This window comes from Dermacentor variabilis, chromosome 8, assembly GCF_050947875.1.
Source record: "Dermacentor variabilis isolate Ectoservices chromosome 8, ASM5094787v1, whole genome shotgun sequence".
NCBI classification, from domain to species: Eukaryota; Metazoa; Arthropoda; class Arachnida; order Ixodida; family Ixodidae; genus Dermacentor; species Dermacentor variabilis.
In genome coordinates, this window is record NC_134575.1 from 101,700,632 (window position 1) to 101,728,374 (window position 27,743).

Genomic DNA, 27,743 nt, shown 5'->3' on the forward strand with positions numbered 1-27,743 from the left:
CAGGTCAACAAACAGGCGGCTGCTGTTGTAGCAGTGCGGGATACCAAAACAAAAATGGCGGCCGGCGGCGCAAGCTGAACGCTCCAAACGCGATTATTTTTCTTTTCGTGAGTACATTACACGCATTGAAACAGTTTCTTCCACATCAGTAATGAATAATATCATTAATATCGGCAAGTTTGTGGCACTAACATAACCATGTCCACTTTAAGGGGACATAAACAGTGATGGGTGTGCTTAGCTGCCAGTGACATATAAAGACATGGCGAGTATGCTGCAGAAACTGCGGCATTTGTCTTCACTACTATCCTAATTCTGCACATTTCCGCTAAAGGTGGGCGAATATTTTAGCTGTGTTTCAAGCGTAGCCATATGAATACGCTTCTAACGTATTAGTGTAAATGTGCCTACTATCGTTTCCGCTCGTGATCCGTTGCGTGCCAACGAGTGCAGATGAAAAGAATCGAAAGGCACCTTTTTTGTTGTTGTTGACCACAACCATTATAAAGCCTACAAATGATAAAGCCAAGGCAAGTGTGCTTGTAGCTTTTTTTTTTTTTTTGTGGAAGTGTGGAAAGTGATGAAAGGAATAAAATGGGGCATCTGCTTAAGAATGTTTGGTGCGTGCAGACCGCTTGGTATGTCTTGCAGAGTCGTTCGCGTAGCATTCGAAAGATGGTACGCGCGATCATCATTAGCTAGACTTGGCTCACGACATATTGCTCTGGCAAGTTTTTGGTGTGATCATTACACGGGAAAGAAAAAAAATTGAATTTTGATGACAAAATTCAGGGGTGCAATCATTACGCAAGTGCGATCATTATGCAAGTAGACACAGTATCTTAAGCAATACTGTCACAGATTGATGCTACGAATGAAGGTGCATCTAGTATTTGAACGGTGGAAGTAAGAAGGTGGTTCAAGTCAAAAACTGTGTGGGGCAAAAAAGAATCACGGTACCTCTTCATTTTTTGGCTGGCAAGTGAATTTTTTGGCTGGCAAGTGAATTTTATGTCTGGTCAAATCTCAAGGAAACATAGGAAGATGGTGTGAGCTGTTGTTCCTTCACTACATCATTAGAATGATGAACCTTGGGGAATAGGCAAAGGTGAGCACGTTTGTGGCATTATGAAATCTGCCAGATTGTTTCTTTTTTCATCCATGTTACACTAGAATAGTGGGAATACTTAGATAAAATGAAGCCGATTGCTCGATTTTGAATCTCCTAAGTGCAAGATTTAGTGGTGTTCATTTTGATCCCAAATGGCAGATGTGTATTCTAGTTTTGAGCGAACTAGGTTTTTGTTGAGCTTCAGTGCTTGATGAAAAAAAGGAAAAAAACAACCAAGATATCTTAACGTGAATTTAGCATTAGTAGTGAAATAATGAAGATGCACATTCTATGACAGATCATTAGTTATGTGAACGTCAAGATATTTCTGGTTGTTTACTGATGACAGAAAAGTGTCACTCAGTCTACACCTTTATGTATATTGATTGCCATTGTTTACAATACTTGATATGCAGATTGATTTACACTTGTCAGAGTTGACTTTCATTATTCATTTGCTGTAGTGGAATGAAACCTTGTGGAGATGCCCTTACATCATATACAAAATGCCAGGGTTAGTAATCATGCGGTATATTACACAGATAACGGATTAGTTGATGATTGCAGTCAGCTGGGAAGAACATCAATGTAAATAAAGAATAGCAAGAGCCCCAAGACGGATCTTTGTAGCACTTTGGATGGAACTGGTGAATAAGTAGATGAACAATTATTGGCTGCGACATACTGAGTTTGATTGAAAATAAACTCCTTTACCAAGACGACACTTTGGTCGAACATTAAGCCGATTAAGTTCAGGGACACATAGCATATGAATATGGGGTGAAAAGCTTTGGCAAAATGTAAAGAAAGAATTCAACGTCAAGTCCTTGTTCTACGGTGACGAACAAGTCATTACTGAAACAGAAGTTGTGTATCACATGAAAATGTTCTTTTAAAACCCTGCTGACATGGATGAAAGAATGAGCTGCCTTCCAGAAAATTGACGAGGTGAAAATATATTGCATGTTTTAAATGTTTGTATGGAATGCTAGTCGATGAGATATGGTGGTGGTCTTCAGGACAATGCACATTATCCGATTTATGCATGGAACGAACTTTGCTCTTTTCCAGCCAATAGACTTCCGGTTTTTCAACTGCTGTTAAAAAGTGACGAGGGTCTGAAGAAGGCTTCACTTTTTATTTATCAACTTGATGGAATTTGGTAAGCAGGTACATCACTGAATGGAGGTTTCAAATGTTCAAAGAGATTTGAAGTACATCATCCAGATAAGTAGATATGACAAAATGCCAGATTGCAATTAGGTCATTTCTGACGGCTTGATATAGAAGTTTTTTATTCGAAAAATTACTTCTCAGGAATGCGTGGTTATTCTCAAGGGTCCACCACAGGCTAAAGCTGATAAAGCATTTCTTCCGTTATTCTAGTGATGAAAAATAAGTATCGACATTGCAAATAAGAAATTACCTTACTCTAAATAGATTGCATACCAACTAATAATAATGTGTCAAGATTATCAAAGAAAGGAAAGCTTCAGCCTATAGTGTAGTCCTTACTGAAAAGAAGGCACCGAAATTGTTTAAATACATTCATGAAGACATCCTTAAAATTTCTGTAAAGCTGAGGTACCTAACAAAAGGACAATGCTGGGAAAATCTCATTAAAGTTTTGAAAGTGCTTGAAAGCGACGAGGATCCTAAGAAGACTTGATGTCAACTTCATATAAACTATTTATCAACTTGATATCAACTTGAATTTTCCAACTTGATATCAACTTGAACTTATCAACTCTTTGGCAATGCTCCAGTGCCAATGGAGCATTGTTGCACTGTTGCCATTGCTACAGCCAAGCATAAGGCCTCTCTCCGCGTGCTGGCATGATGGGCCATTAGCAGGGCTGCTTGCGATGCTAAATTTGTCAGACCGGCCACTGATTTTTTTTGTTCTTACGCTGCAAAAGAAGAAGCTCAGCAGTGTCGGGACCTTCCAGCGCTCGGTCATCTCGCCATTACTTTTCAACCTTGTAATGATAGGGGTGGCCGAGCGGCTGTCGTGAGTCGCGGGGGTCTGACACACCATCTATGCCGACGACACAACGCTCTGGGTCCAAGGAGGAAGCGACGGACACATTGAGAGTACATCACAAGAGGCGGTTGACGCTATCGAGGAGCAGCTGGATGATCAGTTGGTGATTCCACCAAAAGGAGCTGCTAGGAAGAGGAACTTGCGGGAAAGCAAGAAACAGTAAAGATCAAGGCAAGCGGTGGTCACGTGATCCTGGACGTCGAGAGGATCCGAGTGCTGGGGATGCTGATTTAGTGCAAATGAGTGAATGGCGAGACGGTCAACCGTCTCGCGGCCATAGTTACTACGGCCATTCGCCTCATCAAGAGGGTGTCACACAGAACAGTAGGCATGAAGGAAGAAAGCCTCCCCCGGCTAGTGGAATCCTTCGCTATAAGCCACATTGCATACGTTGCTGCTTTCCATAATTAGAGGCAGTGCGAGCAGAATAAGATCAAAGCATACAAGGCTGCACTCGGACTTCTCAACTGTACAAGCACCAACAAGTTTCTGGCCCTGGGAATGCATAACACCCTGGAAGAAATCGCCGAGGCATAGAGGACTGCCCAGCTCGCGCGGCTATCAGAAACTAACGGGCAGACAAGTGCTGTGTGACCTAGGCCTGGGGCCAAAGGAAAGGGGACCCAAAAATACAGAAGTGCCTGTACCAGACGCAATTAGCAGACGGCTGCGGGTATGTCATGCCAAGAAACATGAACCCTGAGTTCCACAAAGAGTGGCGCCAACACTCACGTTGACGGCAAAATATGCTTGCAGTGTCCATATAATTGCTATCGCAATAAAGAAATAAATAAAAACAGGCATCGCCACGTCTGCGTTTTTATCTTGAAGGTCTTGAGAGAAGGAAAGAACCGACCTGCAACAGAGAGCCGCAGGTGGAATGAGCAAAGCTGCGCGGCAATGACCGTTGCCAACGTGCTCCAGCACACTAGCATTTTCACCATCCACGATAGCGCAGAGTTTGAATTAACGATGGTGGTGCGAATTTCAGTGTGAATCAATGAGATGTGTTACATATTGCTTTCAATAAATTGTTGGACGGACCGCAGCGGCGACTTAGAATTATCCGAAATTTCAAATGAACAAGTTGTGAAATAAGAAGCTTTTACTATACAAGCAAACGCCATTGAGCAAGTTGGATATGTTCACTTCCGTCTGAAGCTTGTCATACAACTCATTGCACAAGGGAGCTTCTGTAAGCATCAGGTGATCATTGCTGCCTTCAAGAATATGCAAGGCACGAGCATTGGTTCTCCGGAAACATTCACCACCCAAACTTGACAGGCATGCGACGGTGGTGCCGCTGCTGTTCAATTAGCAAAAAATGTCCGCACAGAGCACATCTGCAATGTGTGCAGCGTTCGGCTGTGTGCAAGCTGCTTCGCACCATTCCACGAGAAAATGTAAACAGCCTCAGCTGGACAGTGGTACACATGACTCCCACTTGATCAAAGTAACTCAACTGGACAGCGGGACATATAGGTCCCACTTTACTCTTTGCAATGAAATACCTCCAGGGTGCCTGAAAACCGGGAATCCTCAGGGATTTTGAGTAGTCTGGAAATACTCAGGGTACTCAGGGAATTTGAGCTTCTATCGGAAAAAATTTGCTGTAATTTTATTGCAAGGGAATGAAAGCTGCGCTAATGCTGGCTCAAGTAACAGAGGAATCGTAACGAATCGCCTTTGACACCGTGTCATCGGCTGGAGGCGGTGCCAGTGTACAGTCAACAACCGATTTTCTCAACATGCCTGATAATTTGGACCGCTTCGCCACACCACCACGTACCCGATAGGGACAACGTATGAAAACATCTTAAATTTCGGATGCAAGAACCCTTCACTGTGTGATTTTTTAGACTTTTTTGCCTTGATCGCATGTCCAAAACGTCATTAATCAAGAAGTACATGTTGCTGAGCTGGTTGGTTCATATTGCAGAGTAGAGCAGGCATTAAAGCCACCACTGCTGCCATTTTGATTATCTCGCTGCCTCAAAACGGCGCTCTCGCACGCAAGTCTGTTCGCACCCGTAGCTATCACTGCGGGAATTCTAGGCCTAGCTACTTCGACGTTCGCTCTCAAGCTTCTTGTCATTCGGTGCCGTATTTTTCACTAAAAGACTTCGCCGCTGTGAGCAATGGCACAGACTCTGCGTTTCTAATCCTTGCAGTTGCCTTCGAAGCTCTGAAAGCATAGCGCATAGGGTAATACCGGTTCCCGAAAGTTTGGTTCAGCTCAATTCAGTAATGTTACATGGAACTTCACCTCAATACAGTAATGTTACATAGTGAAGCATATTCAAAGTATTGCAGTAAAGCTTAACAAGCATAGGAAAGGCCAATTGTCATGGGATACAGTATGTATTCCTTAATTATATATGCATACACCAGCTCCTGTCACAGTACAAGCACCGATATGCGTATTAAGTGTACTGGGAGGCCTTGAGCTTTTTTCAGTTTGGTCTAGTGGCCTGTGGCGATTTAAGCCCCAAAGGCCACTAAAAGACTTGCATTCATATTTTTGCACACTTTCGTGGCCCCTAGGGAGTTCGAAGAATTTGACATTGACTGTACAAATGACCAAGAGGATGCTTCAAATGGTCCGTGGGGCGAACGCGCGATGGAAGGAGGACGAGAAGAGAAAGGACCGATGCATTGAGGAATGGATGGGAGAGGAAGCATTCCGCCACTTCTTTAAAGAGTTTGAGCTCGAAAAACAAAGTGTTGGCTGATGCCGAGTTGCAGGTGTCCCTCAGCTAAACGAAAATAAACTCTTTAAAACAGTGAAACGCAATACTGAAGTGCTGTGCGCAGGCTGAGATTATGTCAGCACAGTTAAGGTTGACCGTCCAGCTGCTGAGAGAGAATCTCACTTGTGACAAAGTTTGGGCCTCATACCAAGGAGCTTGCTATCAGTTGATAGAACGAGCTCATATTAGAAAATATTTTCTTGTTTATGCATCTTTTTATTTGTATGTATTCGAAACTGTTCGACTCAATTTGTAATGCATTTTACCATTTTTTGTAGAAGATATTTTATCCGCTCTGCATTTTACTAACCCCTCTCTTCTGTTTACTAACCTTCTCTCTTCTTTGAATCTACTCTCTTCTGTTTAACTAACCCCCTCTTCTGAATAAAAATAAACTGGTTTCTTTTTGAATGAAATACACTACTTCTTACTATTCAAACTGGATCAAGTCTTTTTTAGTTATTGAACATGCTTACTAGAGAGTGACAGCATTGGGCAATGTGGTGTCAGCCCGTCGGGACAGAAAATGAAGTTTTGTCACTCATGGAATTTTGCAAAGGCACTCGGGGAAAACCGGTAAAACTCTGGGAATTTTAAAATGTCAGTTTGGTGGACACTCTGTACTTCTCAACTTTTGCATTGTTTTTTTTTTTCCGAATTTAGGAGTGATCAATAGCTTACTAATAACAAGATAACATTTGTTCCCTCGTTGCGTCCAACAAAGGGGTAAACACCGCGCATTTGCAGCAAAGCAAAGCAAAGGTGCCACTTGTAAACAGAGGCAAACATCAGGGCTGTTGCAATCCTACTCTCCCGTATGTAAGCTCTCGGTTGCGCATAGCGCCAGGTTGTGTGCCGAGCACAGCTGTTCACTTTTGTTAAACTGTGAGCAGCCTCTTATCAGGAAATCGAAAACAATGAAATTGTTATTTCAAGGGCTTCAGTAAATAATGACTTTGTTTAATAGCAAAGGAAAGGAAACTGAGCTGGTCCTTGCGCTTCAAATTTCTGGGCAACGCGAAGGCATTTCTGAACAAGATTTGGGTAGGATAAATGTAAGACAAGCCTCACAACTAAATGCCTTTAGTTCAGCTTTTAGTATAGGAAAAAGGCGAACATGAGGTGCTTGGACCTGTAAAGTTGAAATTGCACAGTAATTAGGCGATTGTCTTAGCAAGCAGTGGTTTAGAAGCATCAGTAAGCCCAGCACTTATTCATGTTGCTCGTAGTTTTGATGCAGAAACGACGCGACTTGGTGTTTTGGTTCTTATTGGACAGCCATTTGCAAGAGGTGAAAATATTTTTGTCATGATCAGAAAAGGGAAAAAAAATTGTAACTTAATCAGAAAAAGAAATAAGATGTATTGGTGCAAAAACATCATATAAGCACCATAATTTATGTAAAGTAAGTGACATACAGACAACATAAAGGCATCTGGTCACAAATGCTCTACCATTCGCGATGCAAAAAGTTTCGTACTTCATAAGAAACATAAATAAAGAACATTAAAACGTGGGAGATATGCTTTGAGGCACAGGAAACATGATCAAACGAATGGCAATAAATACACAATGCAGAATCAATTGTTTCTGTACACAAGAAAATGTGAAGCATAAGCATTTCAGAGCGCAAATTGCCATAGCACCAATACCAGTCTTTTTCTTACCCAGACAGTCTTCTAAAAATTGAAAAAGTGGCACTCTTCAATCGTTCTTGATGACTCACGTGGTCGTTAGCATGTTGGTCAAACTATCGAAGAGTGGAACCGAGGTTTGGGTTTCATGAGATACACTGAAAGGCCTTCAAAAATCCTTGTCATGGTGCTAAGCTTCTGCTTTGGCTTTTCATGCTCCAGGGGCATGTCACAATTTATATCGAAACTGGAGGCATTGATGATGTCCAAGTGTCGAAGTGTTTTGCGCACATATGCATATATTTTCATTCTAAATTAAAACCACCACATTCCTGCCACGGTATGGCCCACTTCTATTTCTCGTGCTGCTCCTTCTCACTTGGTAAACAAGATACCTTTTCAGTCGTTCCCTTGTTGCCGGAACGGCACCTTGGCATGCAACACATGTTCGCCATTGTTGTCCCACTCTGCCACTTAAGCTAAATAGTCCAGAACTCGAAAAAGTAACGCAGCATGTGCACATAATGCATGATATCAATCAGCTCGTCTCGCACCGCACAAGCGTTTCTGTACGCGAACGATGCCCTCTGAGGCACAGTGGTGATGTGTCGCGGCAGCTTTGAGCAGCGTATGAACTGCTTCTATAGCATGACGGTAGAGTTTAATGACCGGAAAACATTTCATTTCATTTATTGATACTGTGATTCCCATCAGGGATTGTAACAGGAGGGGCTGTATGTGATACATAGGAACATGGTATGAGGTGTTACATACTAAATCTTATACAATAAAAAATGTGGGCATATAGCAATTTGATTATGTGATTATACAAGAGAATATATAACTAGAACGAAGAGGATATAACAACATTAATTGCAGTCGCAGAAACCAGTTACAGGGTCAGTATTGAGGTAATAACAGTCACGCAACAATCAAGGTTACAATAATGCCAACAAGAAAAGAAATGTATTGCATCATTGCCGTAATTATAGTCAAGCACAAACACCGTTAAAATAACAAGGCAACAAGGAACTACGTAAATAATGAGAATTATTGCTGCAATGCGTATAGTTGATCCGCAATCAGGGTACCAAACGTATCTAAGGATGAGCTGTCAGTGATACCTGTGTTAAGATTATTCCATTCGCGTGTCGCCCTTGGAAAAAATGAGTATTTGAAAATATCAGTGCGGAATGAAAATTCGCTTAATGTGTGTGCGAGTTTATGACGAGTTAATCTATTCGAGGACATTGATATGTATTTCAGAATAGGCAGCTTAAGTTGATTGTGTATTAACTGATACATGATTTTTAGTCTAGCAAGCTTGGCTCTGTTATCCATGCTTAGAAGTTCTGCCCGTTTCAGTAATGCTGTTGGCGAGTCTGCGATGGAGTGTTTATCATATATGTATCTCGGCGCATTTTGCTGTACCCCTTCAAGTTTTTTAATCAGCTTGTTAGTAAACGGGAACCAAATGGTGTTGGCGTACTCAAGAACCGGTCTTATAAGTGTCTTATATGCGAGTAACTTTGTTTCAGATGGTGCTAGTTTAAGGCGTCTGTTAATGAAGAATAGCTGTCTTATTGTGGTTGATGTGATATTAACGTGAGAATCCCACTGGAAGTCAGATGTTAGTGTCACACCAAGGTACTTATGCTCATGAACAGATGCAAGAGGAATGTTGTTAAGGGTGTATTGGAAGGCTGCTGTATGTTTTTTTCTGGTTATAGATAATAGAACGGACTTTTTTAGATTGATATCCATCTGCCAGTCCTTGCACCACTGGGAAACTGCTGTTATGGCATTATTTAAAGTTCGATGGTCATCAAGGCAGTTAATCTCCTGGAAAAGAACGCAGTCATCTGCAAAAAGTTTGATATTCTGTGAAGCATATGCTGGTAAGTCTTTAATAAAGATTAAGAATAATACTGGAGCTAAGACACTTCCTGGGGTACTCCTGATGTAACGTTAGTTGTCATGGACCTCTTGTTAATTTCAACAAATTGTGTGCGATTACTAAGATAGTTTTTAATCCAATCAAGGATAGGGCCACTTCCCAAAGTTAGTTCTAGTTTTGCAAGAAGTTTAGTGTGTGACGCGCGGTCAAATGCCTTCGAAAAGTCTAAAAGTATGAGGTCTATTTGTTTTTTGTTATCAATGCTCTTGGATATGTCATGTGTTAATTCAATTAATTGCGTAATAGTAGAAAGGCCTTTACGAAAGCTGTGCTGACAAGGGGTTAAGATATCATTTACTTCTAGATAAGCATTTACGTGTTTTAAAATAATATGTTCTAATAACTTGCATACTGTGCTGGTTAATGATATGGGTCTGTAGTTTGAAGGATCAGATTCATTTCCTGATTTGTGTATTGGTGTTCTTTTGGCAGTTTTCCATTCTGTAGGAAGGATGCAGGTGGACAATGATTTGTTAAAAAGGAAGATTAGGAATTTTGCCATCCACTCGGCATATCAATGAAGGAATATGTTAGGGACGTTATCTGGCCCTGGTCCTATTTTTGTGTTGAGATTTAGTAAAAGATTTAGTACTCCTGTTTCTGTTATAATTAATGGTTCCATCTTCACACCAGTGCCGGAGGTTATTCCTGGTAGTTCTCTGTTATCAGATGTAAAAATAGTGCAGAAATAATTATTCAAAGAAGTCGCAGCGTTTTTGTTATCCGCAGGAGATGTCGGTCTTTCATCTCGTTTTTGGGGGTTTAAATAACGCCAGAATTTTTTGGGAGCATTCTTTATAAAGTTAGGAAGTGTTTTTGTAAAATAGTGTGATTTGACCTTCTTAATTTTTGTTTTCAAATTGTCCATGGCGTAAGTTAATTGTTGAGCAGTTCGTTGTGAGGGATGGGATTTTTTGTTTCTTCTGATTCGGCGAACTTTCCTTTTTACATGAATAACGGTCCGAGTTATCCAGAGGTTATGTTTATGAGTTTTCTTAGTCTTCAAGGGGACGTAGTTACTGATGCAATATGACACAACGGACTTAAATTTGTGCCATAAAATTTCTATGTCTGTGTTTCCATCATGTGCAAGTTGATTGAAGGACGATAGTTGAAATGACAGTGCATCAATGATGCTTGTATCATCAGCTCTGCTGTAGTCTTTATACGTTTTTGTTGGTTATGAAGAGGGCAGCGAATCTTGATACGGCACCTCACACAATACTAGTTTGTGATCTGACAAGCCGGTTGACACTTCGAATTTAGCGCTATGGGTGGGGAAATGATTGCTTAAAAATACTAGGTCTAAAATGTTAAAACTCGATCCTTGTACACGGGTGGGTTCAGTTATTATCTAGGTTAGGTTAAAAGAGCATAATGTCGAAAAGAATATCTGCGCAAGGTGAACGGTTATGCAGTGTGTGCCAGATGATATCAGGGAGATTAAAGTCGCCTAGTAATATGAGCTTGGTCCTCTTCACGTGCTGCTGCATATACACGTGCAATGATTGCAGTACATTCAGATCAGTAGAAGGACTACGGTAAATGCATCCAACAATGAAGGTGGTATTGGCAAAGCAAAGTTTGCAAAATACAGCTTCAACCCTCTCAACGTCAGGCAACTTAACGTATGGAATTTCCCTTTTTATCAAAATAGCAGTGCCACCGCCTTGTGTTGGCCGATCTTTGCGACTAATGACGTAGTTTGGGGGAGTAATTTCGAAGTCTTTGACCTCTTTGGTTAGCCCAGTCTCCGTTATGCCTATAAATTCTGGTTCGAAAGCTATTAATATTGATTTGAGGGGTCCGAGCTTACTACTAACACTTCGAGCGTTAACATTACCGAACATTATTTTGGATGTTGGTGACGGCGGCGACGCAAGGTTCACGTACCGACGTTCTGGTTTTTTGTATCGCTTGAAGTGGGCGTAATGGGGGTCACCTCATTATTTTCCTCGTCCCAAGAATAAAGGCAACCATTAATCTTTAGTTTGTCGTAGACCAGGGCCACTTTATCACCGGATTTCTTCCTTGCTTTTCCATATTGCCATAGCTTCTTCCTAATATCTCGAACTCGTGGTGAAAAGTCTTCGCTGATGGTGTAATCAGTATCCTTGAGTTTTTAGACAGTTACGTAAAATTTTTTGTCTCTGAAGTCTAGGAGCTTAAAGATTATTGGTCTTGTTTTGTTTTCCATCGGTTTGCCTAGTCTATGGATGCATTCTATTGCCACTGCTTCTAACTTCAAAGTATGCTAATGACCTTTTCATTCACTGCGCATTCCAGAGATTCGGTATTTTCTTCTGTATCTTCTCGCATACCATACACAATAAGGTTAGACCTTCTGGATCTATTCTCTAGATCGTCTAGCCTTAATTCTAAAGACGATACAGTTTATTGTAGGCTAGCGACTTGTTTAGTGCAAGCTGAAACATTATCTTCAAGGCATGATAGACGTTCTAGTTTTTTATCTATCAATGTCAGTCTTTCTTTCTTTCTTTATTGTCTTTATATCAGCGGCGATTTGAGTTAACTGTTCGGCAAGGTCCGAAAGGTCAGGCCCGGGATTTGTCTCGACATCTCCGGCAAGCAATAACAACTTTGCAAGGTACACTATGTCATACAGAGAATCGAGAAGCACCGTAGGGCACGGCAGCACGACGAGACAGCGCTCACTAGAGCGAAAACACTTTCCAAAACGTCTTCTTACCTGCATAAAGAAGACAAGTGGGTGAGCCATCTGCGTGCAAGCCCTGCTGCCGTGCCCTTTGGGATGTGCTGGGTCGTCGCCGGCTTTTATGTTCCGCGTGAGGTGAAGGGCCGTGCTGGACGGCTTCAAGAATGTACTTCTGCTGGAGGTAGACGATGACGGGTTCCCTTCCGCAAATGGTAGGAAAGGAAACGATGAAAAAGTGCCGTTCTGAAGCACATGCGCGTCGAGAATCACGAAAGGCTGATTTGGTTCTTGTTGTCCCGCTGGTATCAGCAGCAGGCTGGCGATAATCTGCATAAAGAAGACAAGCGGGTGAGCCATCTGCGTGCAAGCCCTGCTGATGTGCCCTTTGGGATGTGCTGGGTCGTCGCCGGCTTTTATGCTGGCGATGACTGGAAGGATGACTGGAAGGACTGGAACATGGAAAGACTCTGGATATACACACGTGTACACTCTGTTCCCAGTCAAGGTACAAGAACCGAGATATCTAATAACTGTACTTGCAACCATTTAGAGGTGTTTTGAAGTTGCTGTGGCAATTTGCAGCCTTCCTGACTGTTACCGTCTCTCACAAAACATATTTGTGTAGTTCTGTATTATGCCCAAGTACAAAAACTTGCCATTTCGTTATATCTGATAGAGATAACAGAACTGTGAATCTAAATGTGTCTGCAGTAAGCTGTGTGGTATTCTGGTGCATCAGGAAAATAACTGCCAACCCGTGAACATTGAAATGCATAAATATTCTGCTGTCATGACAAGGGAGAGTCTGCCATAGGTAAAAGCAAACATGTTATCAAAAGGACTGACAACAAATATTGATGGTACTAAATTTTTTTTTTCGCAATGAAATGCTTGCTACTCAGTGTTGAATACTCCTACTTAGTGCTATTTCTGGAAACAGTAACAGGTGAGTGATATCAGTCAAACAGGTGCTTTGGAAAGAAGCGTATGGTGAGTGTGGCCTTAAACAAAACAGATTAATGTTTTTCTTATTGAGGTGACGTTGATGTCAGTCATAGTTTACGAACTGCTCCTTCATTTCTACAATAACTGCTACATCCTGTTGTTTCCTGCCCAACTGCATTGGTCATATTCAAGTCAAGCCAAGTTTTTTTTCTTAGCCATTCCAGCAGCCATCATGTGGTATACCTTCAGTTGAAGATGCAACAAAACTCCAAGCCTTCATTGGTCAGCTACGCCTAGCAAAAACCAAGCGTGATGGTTGGCCCAAATTTAACCAGAAACTAACATTGTGTACAGTTGCCTTCCTTGTTTTTATGCAGCTGTTTAAGTTACTATAAAACCCCGCATATAATTCAGACCCACATATGGTATGAGCTGTAATTTGAGGATAGCACAAACGAAAGAAAAAAGTTTTCATCCACATATAATGTGAGTGAGGAAAGCTTACAGAAAGCATTTATGTGCTTTGCACTTAATGTTCAGTTGTCCATTTCACTGGCACTGTCTCCCAAAAGCTGCTTGTCAGAGATGTCTTCCCACGGCAAGTCGTCATAAGTGCCGTCAAGTGCATTCAAGATTCCGCATTTCTTAAAAGAGCGACTGACTAGCTCCTCGGGGATGCTGGCCTATGCATCCGTGATCCAGCTACAAAGCAATGCTGGAGAGACCTGTTTCAGCCATCTGGTAGCCGTTAATTCCGGGTCTCCCAATTTCATCCACTCATAGCAGCAATTGATCTTATCTTCAAAAGGTTTGGTAATGATGACATCCCACTGGTTGCACTTGGGATGTCGTCCGTCCAAGAATGACGATGAGTTCAGTGTGAGATTTGCGCAGTAGTTTCTCCACGGAATTGGCCAGGTGGGAGCAAAAGAACAACACAAGTAGTGATGGGAGCCCCAGGATTGTTGAAAGCCGCCAACACCAGACAGACTTGATCCAATCAAACACCAGTGCTTCATCATCCACCCTTTGTCCTGGCATCACACCACATCATTTTTCAGCAGCGCCTTTTGCTTGAACACTATGTATGGTGGAAGCATGCGATAATCCTCCATACAGGATGACATTACGATGACACAAGTCTTCTCATTGCCAGTGGACCTCATGCAAACTTGTTTGGAGCCTTTTTCATCACTGTGAGCAATGACGGCATGTCAAAGTACACCAGCACCTGATCAGCATTCCTGATCTAGCCAACTGAAAGTCAACATTCTTCCCCAGCTTTTTCACATGCTGATGAAACACCACAAGCTGTTGTACATAGCTTTAAAGAAGTTTCTGCAATATTTGCGTCCGCCGGCATAAAGAAAATCCAATGCTGTACACGGAATGCAATACCCAGTTTTTGCTAGTCTTGAAATCATTGTGCGGAATGCCTTTCTCCAGGGCAATTTCTCTTGCCCTTGTTTGTAGCAGCTTAATGTTGACAGCCTTGTGAGCAGCCTCTTGGCATTGCATGAAAGCAGTCAGCTCTTGTTCAATCTCGGCAAAGAGTCCGTTCTTTGCCTCTCGAAAACTTCTCAGGCCGTTAGACGGAAAAATTTCCTCCTTTTGCTTCCTCCAGCCATGAATGCTACTCACGATGATGCCAAAGTGCTGCCTTGCAGCGCGATTCCTGTAGGTCTTGATAGCTAAAGTAACTTTCCTTTTAAAGCCTGCTGGGTGCTACTTTCTCAGTCACGACAGCATGCAAGATAAACTTTAGGCGAACATGCCGACTGGTGGTGTGGTCAAAATGGCACCGGTTGAAAGAAGCAGGAGCCTACGGACACCACCGCTAGTTGACGCATTTTCTGCTACGAGTCATCATGATAGAACTGAGCAACAATGAAACCGGAACTGCAATTATTGGACTGAAAAGAAATTTCACATGGTAAAATTGAGAAATAAACTTCTATTATATGCAGGTTTGTACGGTATGTTGTGTGATGCCTTCCCCTGCTAGTGTGTTAAAATGCATTGTGCTTTGCAAAAGGAGTGGTTTGTAGTATTCCATGTCAGTTCCAGCAATCATTTGCCACTAGTATTCTGGGCTGGCAGAGCACAAGGAGCAGAGTGGGTGTGAAATTTTTTTCACTTTGAACAAAACTGCGATTGAAGATGTTGTCAGCTTTGTTAAGCCTATAACGATGGCACTGAGAAAATCCCAGGTTAGCAAGTAGTCTTCTCGGTTGAAGGACGGCTAGGTGACTCACGGAGAAGTTGCCTTATTTTGGTGTGTATAACCCATATAACCCATACCAAAAATTGCAAAAATTTCTCAGTAAGGTCGGGATTTGGGTGCGGTTCATAGGAATTTCGATTTGAGGTCTAGCTTCATGTCAGCACAGTGTGCGCTACCACAGAGCCACAGTTCAGGGCAAATTTTTCAATTACTGAAACTTTCGTTATCTCCTGGGGAACCCCACTGTCTTTCAAGCCCTCTGTGTTGAATCTCCCTTCTCCCCTTGTACATTGTTAGTCATTCTCTTCCTGTGTACAGGTCGTCATTTTGTGTTTACCACTTCGCGAATAGTGTACACGGCACCGGCAAAGTAAAACTTTGATCATGATAAGCTTTGCTCAGCGGCCCAGCAGCGTCTCTGAATATGGTGGAACAGTCACTGGCTGAAGATATGGCATGGACCAGTCGTTTATCCCCAAATGAATACTGTTTCTACAAATTTCTGAGGGTTGTATACAGTTATTTTTGTGGGTAATATGTGCATGTTTTTCTTTCTTTCTGGGCTGCTCTGAAAGCATGGCGAAACATATTTCCAGTGCACACATAAACATGGACGAGCAAAGAAGGATAACAAGAACCGGCATTCTTTTTGTTTTTCTCTGCTCGTTTCTGTTTGTGCACTAAAACGATGTAACGTGATGCTATTCACAACTACTAGCCCAGCTGTGCACACTCTACTCTACTGAAAGAGGGTGCCGGTTTTACATGTTGCTGGGTTATATGGGAAAAATACGATATTTCCTAACCGGCTCCTTGCAGCCTCAACTTATGAAAATGTTGCCAAAGTTCAGCGTGTGGTCAAGAAGAAACCCACTGATGAAATCTCTTATGCGACAAATTGGTTGTGCCAGCGAATTGTAACAAGTTTTGCAAGTGCCAAATGTGGCCTCCAGGCGTTGAGTGCTTATTGAAGTTGGACAGAGCAAGCTGGGTCAAAGCATTTTAAACTGTTCTCTAAGGGTTGTAGAAATCCGTGAAAGTCTTCGAACACTCCATATTCTATCGCTTTGATTGTTTTTTTTTTTGCCTTTCTGAAAAATAATTTTTATTGGTGACCTTCACAAACAGGGTCATGAAGTATTCAGATGCAGAAATATTGAGTAAATTAAAAAAAAGGCTTGGGAGTTCTTGTTTCATCATACTTGAAATTGCCCTCAAGATTTTGTAAATGAATAAAGAAAAGAAAGCCATTCATTAAATTTAGCGTCTGTCTTCTTTCTTAGCGTTCATTAATATCTTTTACTTTTGTTTTATTTGTGCAGCATCCATGCCTTGTATTTCTCCATCAACTGCCAAATGTGACAACTCAAAGCAAGGATGCCTCCACCGATGTGATTTATGGGACTATAAGACTGACAAACTGTCCTGTCTAGAAACACATGGCAGCATTCGTTCGGGCAAGAAGCCATTTGAGTGCCCTTCATGCTCTCGGAGCTTCTTGCGAAAAGGAAAGCTGAAATCTCACCTGTGCACCCACACGGGCGAGAAGCCATTTCAGTGCTCTTCGTGCTTTCAGAGCTTCTTAAAGAAGGCAAAGCTGCAAACCCACCTTTACGCCCACGCAGGCGAGAAGCCATTTGAGTGCCCTTCATGCTCTCGGAGCTTCATGCGAAAGACCTACCTGAACAAGCACCTTCGCGCTCACACCGGCGAGAAGCCATTTCAGTGCCCTTCGTGCTCTCGGTGCTTCTCACAAAAGACCTACCTGAAAAGGCACCTTCGCACTCACACCGGTGAGAAGCCATTTCAGTGCCCTTCATGCTCTCGGTGCTTCTCACGAAAGACCTACCTGAACAAGCACCTTCGCGCTCACACCTGCGAGAAGCCATTTCAGTGCCCTTCATGCTCTCGGTGCTTCTCACGAAAGACCTACCTGAACAAGCACCTTCACGCTCACACCGGCGAGAAGCCATTTCAGTGCTCTTCGTGCTTTCAGAGCTTCTTAAAGAAGGCAAAGCTGCAAACCCACCTTTACGCCCACGCAGGCGAGAAGCCATTTGAGTGCCCTTCATGCTCTCGGAGCTTCATGCGAAAGACCTACCTGAACAGGCACCTTCGCGCTCGCACCTGCGAGAAGCCATTTGAGTGCCCTTCATGCTCTCGGAGCTTCTCGCGAAAGACCCACCTGAAAAGCCACCTTCGCACCCACACTGGCGAGAAGCCATTTCAGTGCCCTTCATGCCTTCAGAGCTTCTCAGAAAAGGCAAAGCTGAAATCCCACCTGCACACACACACAGGCGAGAAGCCATTTGAGTGCCCTTCATGCTCTCGGAGCTTCATGCGAAAGACCTACCTGAACAAGCACCTTCGCGCTCACACCGGCGAGAAGCCATTTCAGTGCCCTTCGTGCTCTCGGTGCTTCTCACAAAAGACCTACCTGAAAAGGCACCTTCGCACTCACACCGGTGAGAAGCCATTTCAGTGCCCTTCATGCTCTCGGTGCTTCTCACGAAAGACCTACCTGAACAAGCACCTTCGCGCTCACACCGGTGAGAAGCCATTTCAGTGCCCTTCGTGCTCTCGGTGCTTCTCACAAAAGATCCACCTGAAAAGCCACCTGTGCACTCACAGGCAAGAAGCCATTTCAGTGCCCTTTGTGCTCTTGGAGCTTCTCACGAAAGACTCACCTGAAAAGGCACCTCCGCATTCACACAGGCAAGAAGCCATTTCAGAGCCCTTCGTGCCTTCGGAGCTTTTCACTAAAGATTCACCTGAAATGCCACCTCACACTCACACAGGTGAGAAGCCATAGCAGTGCCCTTCCTCTCGAAGCTTCTCACGAATGACCTACCTGAAAGAGTGCCTGCGCACCCACGCAGGTGAGACGTCATTTCAATTCCCTTGATGCCTTCAGAGCTTCTCACAAAAGGGCAACCTTATGAAACGCACACCCACACAGGTCAGAAGCGATATCTGTGCCCTTTATGCCTTCAGAGCTTCTCAAGATACAGATATCAAGATACAGCAGCACGTTCATACAGGTGACCGAACATGCAATTGCAGCTTTTTCTCCATGTCCTTTATGCAGTCTCATCACTTGAGCAGACATAAGAGAGCACAGCATCATGATACTGTAGGGCAAGGCAACAACCATGTTGATTTAGATTCCGAATTAAAATCTACAGATGTAGAGCATGTTGCATAGTGCTCTACTGAAACGGTAACACAAGTGTCTGCATGTGCTCCTAAAGGGGGCTGAAACACTTTTTGGGGCACCATATTTGTGCTAAATGTTTTTGCGGCATGTCATATGACATAGAGCAAAACAAATTATAAAAACCGATGCACACAAAGCCGTTATAGCTGAGAAAAAAAAACATAGTTAAACCTCTATATATTGAAGATAGCAACATGAGCAATTTTCTTTGTTATATTGTGACTTTTCATTATTTGAAAAGTATTGAATATTTGTTCTGATCTCAAAAATTAGTTTGCATGTGCCTAAAAAACATGTACTGTATTTATTCGAATCTAAGCAGATATATTTTTTCAGATAATCATACAAAACACTAGGGTTGGCTTATATTCGAGGAATTTTATAAACGCGCCAGTTTTTAATTAAAATTGATAAATGCATAGCTAGCAGTATCTCGAAAAGTCAGCATTGCAGCCACTAGATGCCGCTCCAGTAGCCAATTAAAGTACATAAGCAACGTCACCATTTTGAGCTGTGTTGTATTGGCATGCGGCGTGGCGTTGTTGTAATGGCACCAAGCATGCGATGCCGCTATTGTGTGCTTTCAAACGAAAACTTGTGCTAGCTGCATAGGCATTGCCAAACATTCAAATTGGGCGGAACTTCAGCATCGATGAGAAAAACGTTCCATCATTGGAGGGGGCAATGGGGGGTTTCTGTGTGCGCTGCAACGAGAATGGAATTTAAGGACCACATCAGCAATGATGACGTACAAGAGCTCAGCTTGTTCATTTTCAATAAATGCTGTTTTCATTTTGTGAACGCTGTCACTTTTTTGTTCAGCCTACTTTCAAGGTAAGTTTCTTTTCTTTTCCGGACTTTTCAGGGATCGGCTTATCGGAGCCAGCCTAGATTGAAGTAAATACGGTATGTTCATTGTTATATTTATTATTATAGTATAAATGTCTGAATGATCTGCTTTCTAAGTTGTGCATTTTAGTTTTGTGTTTTTCAGTATTATCTTTTGGTATATATGAACTTCTGTTAGACTCATTCATGTATGTGCTGCCTCTAGGTTCTGGTATACACTGGTCATCCTGGAGTGGAGACTCTTTTGATCTTATTCTATCCGCATTTCGTTTTTTTTTTTTACTTATGGGTACTTTTTGAGAGCAATTGATTGTTCAATAACTTAGCTTCTCACTGTCTCTTTCATCAGAGCACCAAATAAATGCCTTTGAATTATGAGTATTCATTATCTGTTCTTGATATTTTAGTACTTGAATGACAGCATATAGTCATGTTAGCATTTTATTGTATCGGGGTTAGAAGACAAATTGAGTAATGGTAGTTGGAAGTTCACTATTAGTGCAGAAGGCACTTGTTATAACTAATACACACAAATAATTTAAGCCTTCAGTCAAATGTGATGTCCCCCATGCCTATTTCATTCCTACATTTTATTTAAACCAATGTGTCTGCATTTTTACAATCACTGGTGTGACACACATCTGCCAATATATTTGTACAAAATTTGCATTTCAAATTTAGCATAGAATGACATCTGAACTGTATAATACATATGCGCACAGAAGGCAAGAAATTGGCCCAGTCATATTTTTAGACATTTATAAAAATTCTTGGTAAACTGAAGTTGTAGTAGTCTCGTAAGAAATTTCCTCACCAACGAAGTTTTGAGCAGGACATGTTCTTAGGGTAATAAATCAAAGAATTAACTGTTTTTATTTTAATTGTGTTTGCGAATATTGGATGCTTTTGAATAGGCACTACTTAATTGCAAATATTTTCTCCCCGTGAGGTCGTCTGTATGAGCAGGCGCTTGGTGTGTTGCGACAACGCGTACCCGAGCGCACGACGGTTGGACCCTCCCACGTCTTACCGTGCATCGCTTAGCCGTGTCCGAGGAAAAGGGGATCCTGGGGGTTGAGCCGTTGCCGTGTGTTTTGACCTTTATTAGCCCCGAGAACGACCTAGAGGGGCGCTGCTAGCGCCTCTCGCGTGACGTCAGGGCACGGACTCGTGCCTGTCGTCTGCTGCAGTTCGGGCGGTGTCCGCACGCCTTCTGCCGTGTTTCCGTTTATTCCCTCTCGTTACCAATGCTTGTATACTTATGGCGGGCCTCTCAGATATATATTTTTGATGTCTTCGTTCGCGAAAATGTATTTCTGGAAGGCCACGCTGTAGTGCCACTCGAGGGAGCTCAGACCAGCCCATTGCGGGTTTTTCATGGGTGGATCTACACTTTCCAGTCGTATCTCACGTGAATAATAACAGCATAGACGCAAAAACAGCACATAAGAATCTAGTTAAAAATATTCCATGCCCACTATGGTGCAATATGCGTGTCACAAATAGCCGCTGACTATGTGACTTCTACAACATTTATCTTTATTTTAACCCGCTAACATGTTTCCTCACGTCGAATAGTTCACGTAAAATATCGAATTTTTCTTTTTCTTCACAGAAACCCTCGGCAGTAACACGAGGACTTAACTACCACTGCAGTTTAGATTCGGTCAGCACCACTTGCGTTTTTAACTGGTTCTCAAAATTAGGCCGTTGTGCACCGGTTAAATTTAAGTGGCGGTAACTTGAAGCAAAGCTGATTGAGGTTTACAGCTGTTTGCAGCACACAGAAAGGAATGTACCAATATTCCCTTTCCGTGCTACACGTCAAACTCGAGCAATTTACTGGCGCTTCTTGCTTGAGAAACAGACATGATGAATATTTTTGGAGAACTGACACAGGCTGCTGCGGTCAAATATTTGAGTGCAATATGCCTTTTGGACCGGTTCACTGCAGCCAGCAACAAGCCTAAGGCCCATTCATTAGTAGTGTTGCACATATTGAAGATATCATTCTTCCCCAGTGGAGGTCAAGTGTTCATGTGAGACTTGTGGTGTCTTTAAGAGGCGGGTACGCGATGTTTTCATTTATGCCCTGACGAAGCAAATAGTTTTCAGTCTGTGTAATTAAACAACGCAGGATCGAGACATGTTGAGGCAGGATGTGTTCGCATTTTCCATTTCAACGCAGCCTAAGTTGCGCTGTAGTGCCTCGAGTACGCTATAGGCATTGTAATTGGAGCTGTAGAGAGCTACTTCATGGTTTCAATTCGAAGTTGTAGTGAAGTGCTGGGTTTCGCGAACAAAGCGCGCCTAGCCATAACGGTTGCTTCCGTTGCGGGAGTGGTGTCGCAAGCAACAGAAAGTCCCCGTTACAATGTCGGCCCGACATCTCTGGCCGACCGCATAACGGTTGGCCCGACCTCGGCGCCCGATGGAGGGCTGGTATCGTGGATTGACATAGGCCCCGCGTCCGCCGACCATCGGCAAGTGACTGAGGCCCGACCACTGTAGCCGACGTGGCCGAGGGCACACTGCGTGCGGGCCGACTACGGCCCTATATTTCGTAAGCACCGGTTTGCCGTTGGCCATCGGTCGGGTGCGGACGGATATTTTTATTTTTTACATTAAAAAACACATCACGTTTTTCTTTTTTTGCTGTGTGTTGCGTTTTCAGGTCAACGACGTAATCATTAGAGACGTTTAACTCGCGCTGCCAATTAATATGCGCGATATGCGCGTCATTCACAAGTGAAACATAATTAACCGCCTCTAATTCTCTGTACTCGTTAGTGTAAATACGCAACAAAAGAAACACTTGAACGCAATGTTTTCTCTTTTTAGGTGTTTATTTTGCAATCATAAAATACAGTAATTTTTTCGTGCAGCAGTGTTAACAATTTGAAAGTTGTCTTTGTTCCTTGATATAATATGATATAGCTAAAGGACATAGCTGGTCTGTGTGTGTGAGTTTCCCATACTGCCCGGGAGGCTCTCTTTCAGCCGTTCCCATGTTCTTGGCTCTGCAACCGGCATTTCTCTGTCGCCGTCGAGAGTGAAGCTTGGATAGTTACAGTGCTCATAAAAACTGAAACGAACAAACAAATAATATAGTAATGAATAACTCTGCGAACCATTCAGATGATTTATAGTGGACTTTTTTCACAGTCGTGTGCAAGAAATCCCGATCCTGACACAGCCACACACAAAATAATTATTTTGTCGTAGCACATGCATGTAATATACTGTGCACTTTCAGTGAAAATTTGTGCGTTCAACTTCTGCCACGTGACTCACGCTTTAGAGCCGCCCAAGGAAACGTGAGGACAGGAAGGATAGATTTACTGACTTGGCCCAGAATATCATTGAAAAAAAAAAAGCAAGACATCCAGGCAGCGCGATAAATGAATACAAGGCATAGCTGCACAAACAAAATAGCACGCAGACTGCCACGAGACAAATGTAAAGGTATACATAACGTCGAGACCGCGGTGACAAAGTATTACAGTAAACTACGAAAATGCAACAACAGAAAAATTGAGGAACAACTTTCACATGGGCTATCCGCAGGGTTTCACATACGTGGCTTCTTGTCTGATGTTCCTAGATCTACTCTAGTCCACATGCAGAGATGTGCCACACACAATCCATTCTTACCTGCAATGCACCAGACGTATATCGTACAGGCATTTACAGTTTTGTTTTTTCATCTGTGGGAAGGAACGAAAGCAACTTCTAATTAATTATGACTTTTCCGCAATGACAACCAGACAAGCGTCTTACTTGATTTCTTCCCGAATGGTGATAACAGTTCCGAGCGTAGCAGATCATTCGCACACTGTACTTCAATTTAAGCAGTGTCGTTCCAATGTTTCCTAGAGAAAAATTAAGGAAATTAAGTTAAGTGTTTAACTATTCTTAGACGAATCGACAATAGCTCCAAAAATTGCAGATTTGACATCTCTTCACAATTCCGCTTCGTATAATCGCTTCTTTCACCCTCCCCAGTGAAAACATCCAACTGAAATGTTTCCCTTATAGAACTGTACAGTCCACGAGTCGCCTGCGCTTAGATCGTTGGACGATTTTTGCTGTGCTGCGACAGGGCCGTTTACAATTAACGCGCTGTTCGCGAACAATTTTGCTTGACTCTTTCCGCAGTTCAGATGACTATTACGAGAACTGTCTAATGCACTATCCACTTGATTAAATTTTGTTCCTACAAAAGAAGAAAACAATAATGAACGATACAATAGTGTTGCAAACATATCCGTTTTTGAAGTATTGAAATCTTGCGCTTTTTGGTAAAGCAAAAGTAATACGCGATACGTCTTCTTGCGACTTGCACACTGGTCTCCACGTACTCTTGCTCTCATAATAGTGGTCGTTGCATGCGCACCCGTATATATGGCGAAAATAAATTTGATTCTGATTTCATTATTCACTCTAATTACTAGAGTTCGATCAGTACAGAATAAAACACAGAACCGTCTTTTAGCCGGATGCTGATCTAACTGCCAGATGAACTGTCACTAACGTCTGTATGTGATGGTTGCTGTTTTTCCCCGTGTGATGAACCGCCGTCATCGCCTTTTTATAGCTGGTATATATTCCGTCATTATATATATTCGTCCGTCAACATTTGTCACGCAAAAGCAACAACAACAAAAAATTGCTGCCTCTCACTTCTTCAAAGCACTGCGCAGCCTGTCGGAACGCATGGCCTGAAGGCTCAATTTCAAAGTGTTCAATTGCTGCCTGAACCACTCGTGAAGACCTTTCGCACCACGTTACTTTATTTTGCTCGCTTTTCTTGTGACCGATGACAAGACATTAAATTTCGCGGCCTCTGCAAGACAAAGCTGCATCAGCACAGCTTCTTTAATGTACGAATTCGCTCAGCGGCTGTCGGACAGTGTGCATGGTCCCTTGTGGCACGTCCCTAAAAACACTTAGCGCATATGCACAAAATGACGCGACCACTAATATAACGTGAGAAGGGAATTTCGGTCTCACAAAAAACCATATATATATATATATATATATATATATATATATATATATATATATATATATATATATATATATATATATATATATATATATATATATATATATATTACTCCCAGGGTTCTACTAGGACGCATAAATACCCACGAAAGTGGATGGGAAAACGGCGCCGCGGTAGCTCAATTGGTGGAGCATCGCACGCGAACTGCGAAGGTTGTGGGTTCGGTTCCCACCTGCGGCAAGTTGTTTTTTCATCCACTCTAATTTCCATTAATTTATCGTTTCTTTATTTCATTTTATTGAGCACAAGTAATTTCCCCTATGTTGTCCTTGGTGTCAGTGATTCTTGGCTTCTTATGATGTTACTAATATATATATATATATATATATATATATATATATATATATATATATATATATATATATATATATTATAGCGGGTGCTCGCAAGGCGCAATTTATTACTCGTTACTGCGAACTGCCGTCGCAAAATGCCGTGAAAGGACAAGTCCCTGCACAACCACTCATTGTTACTGCTGACTTCTTTGTCACCGTCGGCGATGACGGTTTCTGCCCCCCATGCGACCACAGTTATTCGGCAGGCAGCACTTCAAAAATACCCGTAATAGAATCGAATATGGCGAAGGCACTGTGCGACGATTCTCCGGGCGACTTCGAAGGCCGCTCGCTTGGCGCGCCTGCACATCACCACCGATCGTCTTGCACAAGGTTTCGATTAATACGCCGTAACCACATTGATGCGGCACTAAGAGCGTTTTAAACCGGGACGATAAAGGCGGCGCGAAATGAACAGTGAGAGCTCCCAGCTCGCGCGCTCTTGCGCACGGTGAAATGTCAGCGTTAGATAAAGTAAAAGAAAAATAGCACACGTTATGTTCATGTCACGAACCCGAATATAATGCGAGGCGCGTTCCAAGGCTAGAAATTTCGGGGAAAAAACTCGCTCTATATTCGTGCAAATATTAAGTGCGTATATCTCTTGTGTTGCCTCTTCTCTGGCTCACGCTGGTAGCAGCAAGAACACCTCCCTTTATAGTAATGTTATTTCATTATTTCAATGGTCAACTTACACCAGCATTCAGGCACTCCAGCTACGTGTGTCTCTGTGTGTGGTTGTACCCATTCGCTACATTATGTCATTAAAGGGGTGGAGACATCAAAATTTTCGTTCATGCGTTTGTTGATTCAAACGTTGCGTCATGCTTCAGGGAGCACGATACACACAGCGGGATTCATATATATCCGATAAATAATTTAATAATAGCATTATTATACCGAGCGATTTCGGTTTCGGTTTCTGGGCTACGGGGGATGCTATGACGTCACAGAGGAGAAAACGCAACATGGCTTGGTCACGTGGCCCACAAAAAAATAGTGACGTAAAACTATGCTGCGTCGTCTGCTCGCGCATACGCGTGCTCTGCCAGCAGAGGTCAACCACTGGCGATTCGAAGTGCATGTCGCGATTATTATAATAATTGCGAAGAGCGACAACAACGGTAAGAAAATATTGCGGCTTGTGAGAGTCGGTGATTCATTCCGAAGCGTCGTAAGCTTTAGCTTTGAAGTGAACCGGAAAAGGCCTAGCGACGATATCGGCGGCACCGAACGATCAGAGGTGGTGAAGCTGCCGTCGATGCCAGAGCGACCACTCCTAGGTCGCTGATTGGCCGCTTCGCCGTACGGCTGCCGCAGAAATGGGTCCCGGGCCCGTCCTCTCTACGGCAAGGAAATCTCGCCGTTCGCGAGCAAAACCGCCGTCGCACGGGCGCCCGCGAACGGCAAACGGCGTGCGGCGAGTTTCCGTGCTGGTAACGTGGACGGGCCGGTAACGTGGAAAGGCCAAGCGAAGGAGTCCACTCCGAGCTGCCGAACTACGCGACTATATCCTGGTCCCTTTCGCATATCCTGGTCCCTTTCGGAGTCGGCCGGCTAGTGTTACACTCAAACGTGTAAAGGCCCGTCCGCAGGGCAACTCGCCGCACGCAGTTTGCCGTTCGCGGGCCGGCGTGCGGCGTTCGTGTTGTCCACTTTTCTCCTCTTGTGTCCGTGTCTGCACGCCTTACCCCTTCTTTGCATTAAGAAAGGATTTCTATATGCCTGTAGCTCGGTCGTAGTGGAGGCTATGCTCGGTAGCTCGGCTCAGCAGGCTCCGTAATCGGCATTTCATTGCTACTCATCATACGTCACGCTTTTGTGCTGGTGTGCTATGACGTCAATATTTTCGTTCCTCCTCTGTGACGTAGTAACTGCCGCGCTAGCGATGGGTCTCGACTACGAGAAGGAGTTTTTAATGACTCTTTGGAGCTCAATTAAAATTATTTTGAAATGTTTGCAGCGTCCAATACCTCGTTCTGGGTGTCCTTGCATACGGAAGCAGCCTACAACATGCTTTTTATAGCCTCAAAATTTGGTGTCTCAACCCCTTTAATTACAAATACTCATTTAGGCGCAAACCTCGTTTATGCATTATGGTATACGTCTTTATCAATTAGACGTCATTTCGGACGTTCGGTGGTCTCAATTTGTCACGTAAGTGCATCGTAGCCCCATATAAAACCAGAAAACATGTATATTCGAACGCGGAATCCGAAAGTTCGATCACGTCAAACGACAGTTTTCTTTTGCTTCATATATGTGCCAGCTAGAAGAAGTGCGGGATATCTGCCGGACGTTCATATATAATATATCCACAATGAGACTTCCGACGGATGCGATTTCGTATACTGAGGCAGCACATGCATGAGTCATATATTGTAACGAAGTTTTATTTTAGATGAGAGCTATAGGTTACGTGGCCGCCTGCATGTAGCGCGCAGTCTGCCATTTGGGAAGTGGTGCCATTGTCGAGAGGGGGGGGGGGGGGGGGCTTTCCTATTGCGCAAGAGCGATATATGAAAGCGCTATACGTGAAAACATAAAGTTGACAGCAGCAATTGATGGACAAGAAAAAAGAAACTTATATAATATTGCCTAATGTAAGCCGTTACATGTTTATACATTATAACCGTTACAGCTTATAACTACATTAGGCAAAGCTGTATAGGTAAAACTATACTGATTAAAAAAAATATTACAATTAAACTGTGCATTTGTTGCGACGCACTATAGCGTATGCTTCCAGGTTAATTCTTCCGCATGCAAGTGCTCTTGTGGTGCTGCCTTGGGTGCGTTTCTGAATTTCTCATCTTGGGCTCAGATAGATCGCACCGTTTATTCAAAATTTACTGACGACAGACACCGCTGGCTTCTCGGCCGCAAGCGCAGCCTACAGCGACCGAAAAGAAATGTTTCCCGCGCTTCTCCG

General features: G+C 43.0%; 2 protein-coding genes and 1 long non-coding RNA gene across 3 annotated transcripts in view; 2 read left to right on the top strand and 1 right to left on the bottom strand.

The window, feature by feature from the left end:
- Window positions 1–19,360, top strand: part of LOC142590487 (uncharacterized) — a 38,442-nt gene extending 19,082 nt beyond the window's left edge. Inside the window, exon 2 of the mRNA XM_075702648.1 lies at window positions 16,665–19,360. Coding sequence (XP_075558763.1) covers window positions 16,665–18,154 — 1,490 coding nt within the window. The 3' untranslated portion in view covers window positions 18,155–19,360. The remainder of the gene's footprint in view (window positions 1–16,664) is intronic.
- The window catches only part of LOC142590485 (uncharacterized), a 98,085-nt gene extending 78,516 nt beyond the window's left edge, over window positions 1–19,569 (top strand). The window contains exon 5 of the mRNA XM_075702644.1: window positions 19,554–19,569. The gene's annotated coding sequence lies outside the window, so the exon portion shown is untranslated. The remainder of the gene's footprint in view (window positions 1–19,553) is intronic.
- A 2,853-nt stretch (window positions 19,570–22,422) lies between these two features.
- LOC142591201 (uncharacterized) lies at window positions 22,423–23,274 on the bottom strand. The gene is made up of 3 exons (XR_012830388.1): window positions 23,189–23,274; window positions 23,063–23,115; window positions 22,423–22,493 (listed from the first exon to the last, which is right to left on the bottom strand). It is a non-coding gene; the product is annotated as an uncharacterized LOC142591201 (long non-coding RNA).
- Between the last annotated feature and the right edge of the window lie 4,469 nt (window positions 23,275–27,743).